The sequence below is a fragment of the Lagopus leucura genome, unplaced genomic scaffold (assembly GCF_019238085.1).
Source record: "Lagopus leucura isolate 7727_CA_CO unplaced genomic scaffold, USGS_WTPT01 33823-0_obj-0_obj, whole genome shotgun sequence".
Taxonomy (NCBI): Eukaryota; Metazoa; Chordata; class Aves; order Galliformes; family Phasianidae; genus Lagopus; species Lagopus leucura.
Window position 1 is genome coordinate 1,150 of NW_024963992.1, and position 1,612 is coordinate 2,761.

The following is a 1,612-nucleotide window of genomic DNA, read 5'->3' on the forward strand; positions in this document are numbered from 1 at the left end:
TCACAGTCATCCCAGCTGGCCACCAGTGGCCCTCCTGGCCACAAGGGGACACCACTGTGTCATAGCCAACCAATGGTCAATCAATGGTCAACCAGTGGTCAACTGGTGGTCAACCACTCATCAACCACAACACCGACGGCCTTTGTGGCCAGCAGGGGATGCTGCTGGCTCACAGTCAACGCAGCTGGCCACCACTGGCCCTCCTGGCCACAAGGGGACACCACTGTCTCATAGTCAATGGTCAACCAATGGTCAACTGGTGGTAGACCGTTGGTCAACCACTGGTCAACCAGGGCACTGATGGCCTTCGTGGCCACGCGGGCACACTGCTGGCTCACAGTCATCCCAGCTGGCCACCACTGGCCCTCCTGGCCACAAGGGGACACCACTGTCTCATAGTCAACCAATGGTCAACCAATGGTCAACTGATGGTCAACCACTGGTCAACCATTGGTCAACCATGACACTGATGGCCTTCGTGGCCACGCGGGCACACTGCTGGCTCACAGTCAACGCAGCTGCCCGCCATCGGCCCCCTCGGCTCCGTCTGCCCCAAACCCACCTGCAGGACCCCGAAGGTGCACTGGTAGCCCATGCGGACGAGGCAGCGCAGCGTCAGCTTCAGCACCATGGAACGTTTGAAGGAGACGAAATTGCGGACGTTCTCCAGGAGGAAGAAGCGCGGGCGGTAATAATCGCAGTAACTGCGCGGGTTGGGAGGGTCGGAGGGGGGGGGGACACAAAGATTTACGAAGGCGGGACTCAAATTTCGGGGATGAAGCCCCCCCAAAAGACCCCCATCCCTCTACCTGAGGAAGGAAACCACCAGGGAGTTCTTGAACTTGGAGTAGGTGCGGGAGTTGAAGCGGTTCATGCCGCTGAAGCCCTGGCACGGGGGGCCCCCGCACAGCATCTCCACGTCTCCCTTCTGAGGCAGTTTCTGCCCCAGAGAGTTGGTTTTCTCGCCGGACATCACCAGCTTGAGCAGAACGTTGCAGTCCTCCGTGAACACCGTGGTGCCGGGGTTGTTGAGGCGGAACGCCTGCGCCGCCGGCTCCCACATCTCGATGGCCCACAGCGTCTCCGATACGCCTGGAAACGGACGGGAGTGGGTGATCATGGGAGCATGGGATCATGGGATCATGGAACCACGGAACCACGGAACCACGGAACCATGGAACCATGGAACCATGGAAGCATGGGATCATGGGAGCATGGGAGCATGGAATCATGGAAGCATGGAATCATGGAAGCATGGAAGCAAGGAAACATGGAAGCATGGAGACATGGAAACATGGAACCATGGAAGCATGGAACCATGGAAGCATGGAAGCATGGAATCATGGAACCATGGAAGCATGGGATCATGGAAGCATGGAAGCATGGAAGCATGGAAGCATGGAAACATGGAACCATGAAAGCATGGAAGCATGGAATCATGGAAGCATGGGAGCATGGAATCATGGAAGCATGGAAACATGGAACCATGGAAGCATGGAAGCATGGAATCATGGAAGCATGGAAGCATGGGAGCATGGAAGCATGGAAGCATGGAAGCATGGAACCATGGAAGCATGGAAGCATGGAAGCATGGAAGCATGGAAGCATGGAA

General features: G+C 56.9%; 1 protein-coding gene across 1 annotated transcript; it reads right to left on the minus strand.

The window, feature by feature from the left end:
• Positions 1–280: 280 nt before the first annotated feature.
• Positions 281–1,092, minus strand: LOC122191467 (DNA (cytosine-5)-methyltransferase 1-like; the record flags this gene model as incomplete). Its single annotated transcript, XM_042891738.1, has 2 exons — positions 281–704; positions 810–1,092. Coding segments are annotated over 2 exons (533 nt in total), but the record flags the coding sequence as incomplete, so codon positions are not given.
• Between the last annotated feature and the right edge of the window lie 520 nt (positions 1,093–1,612).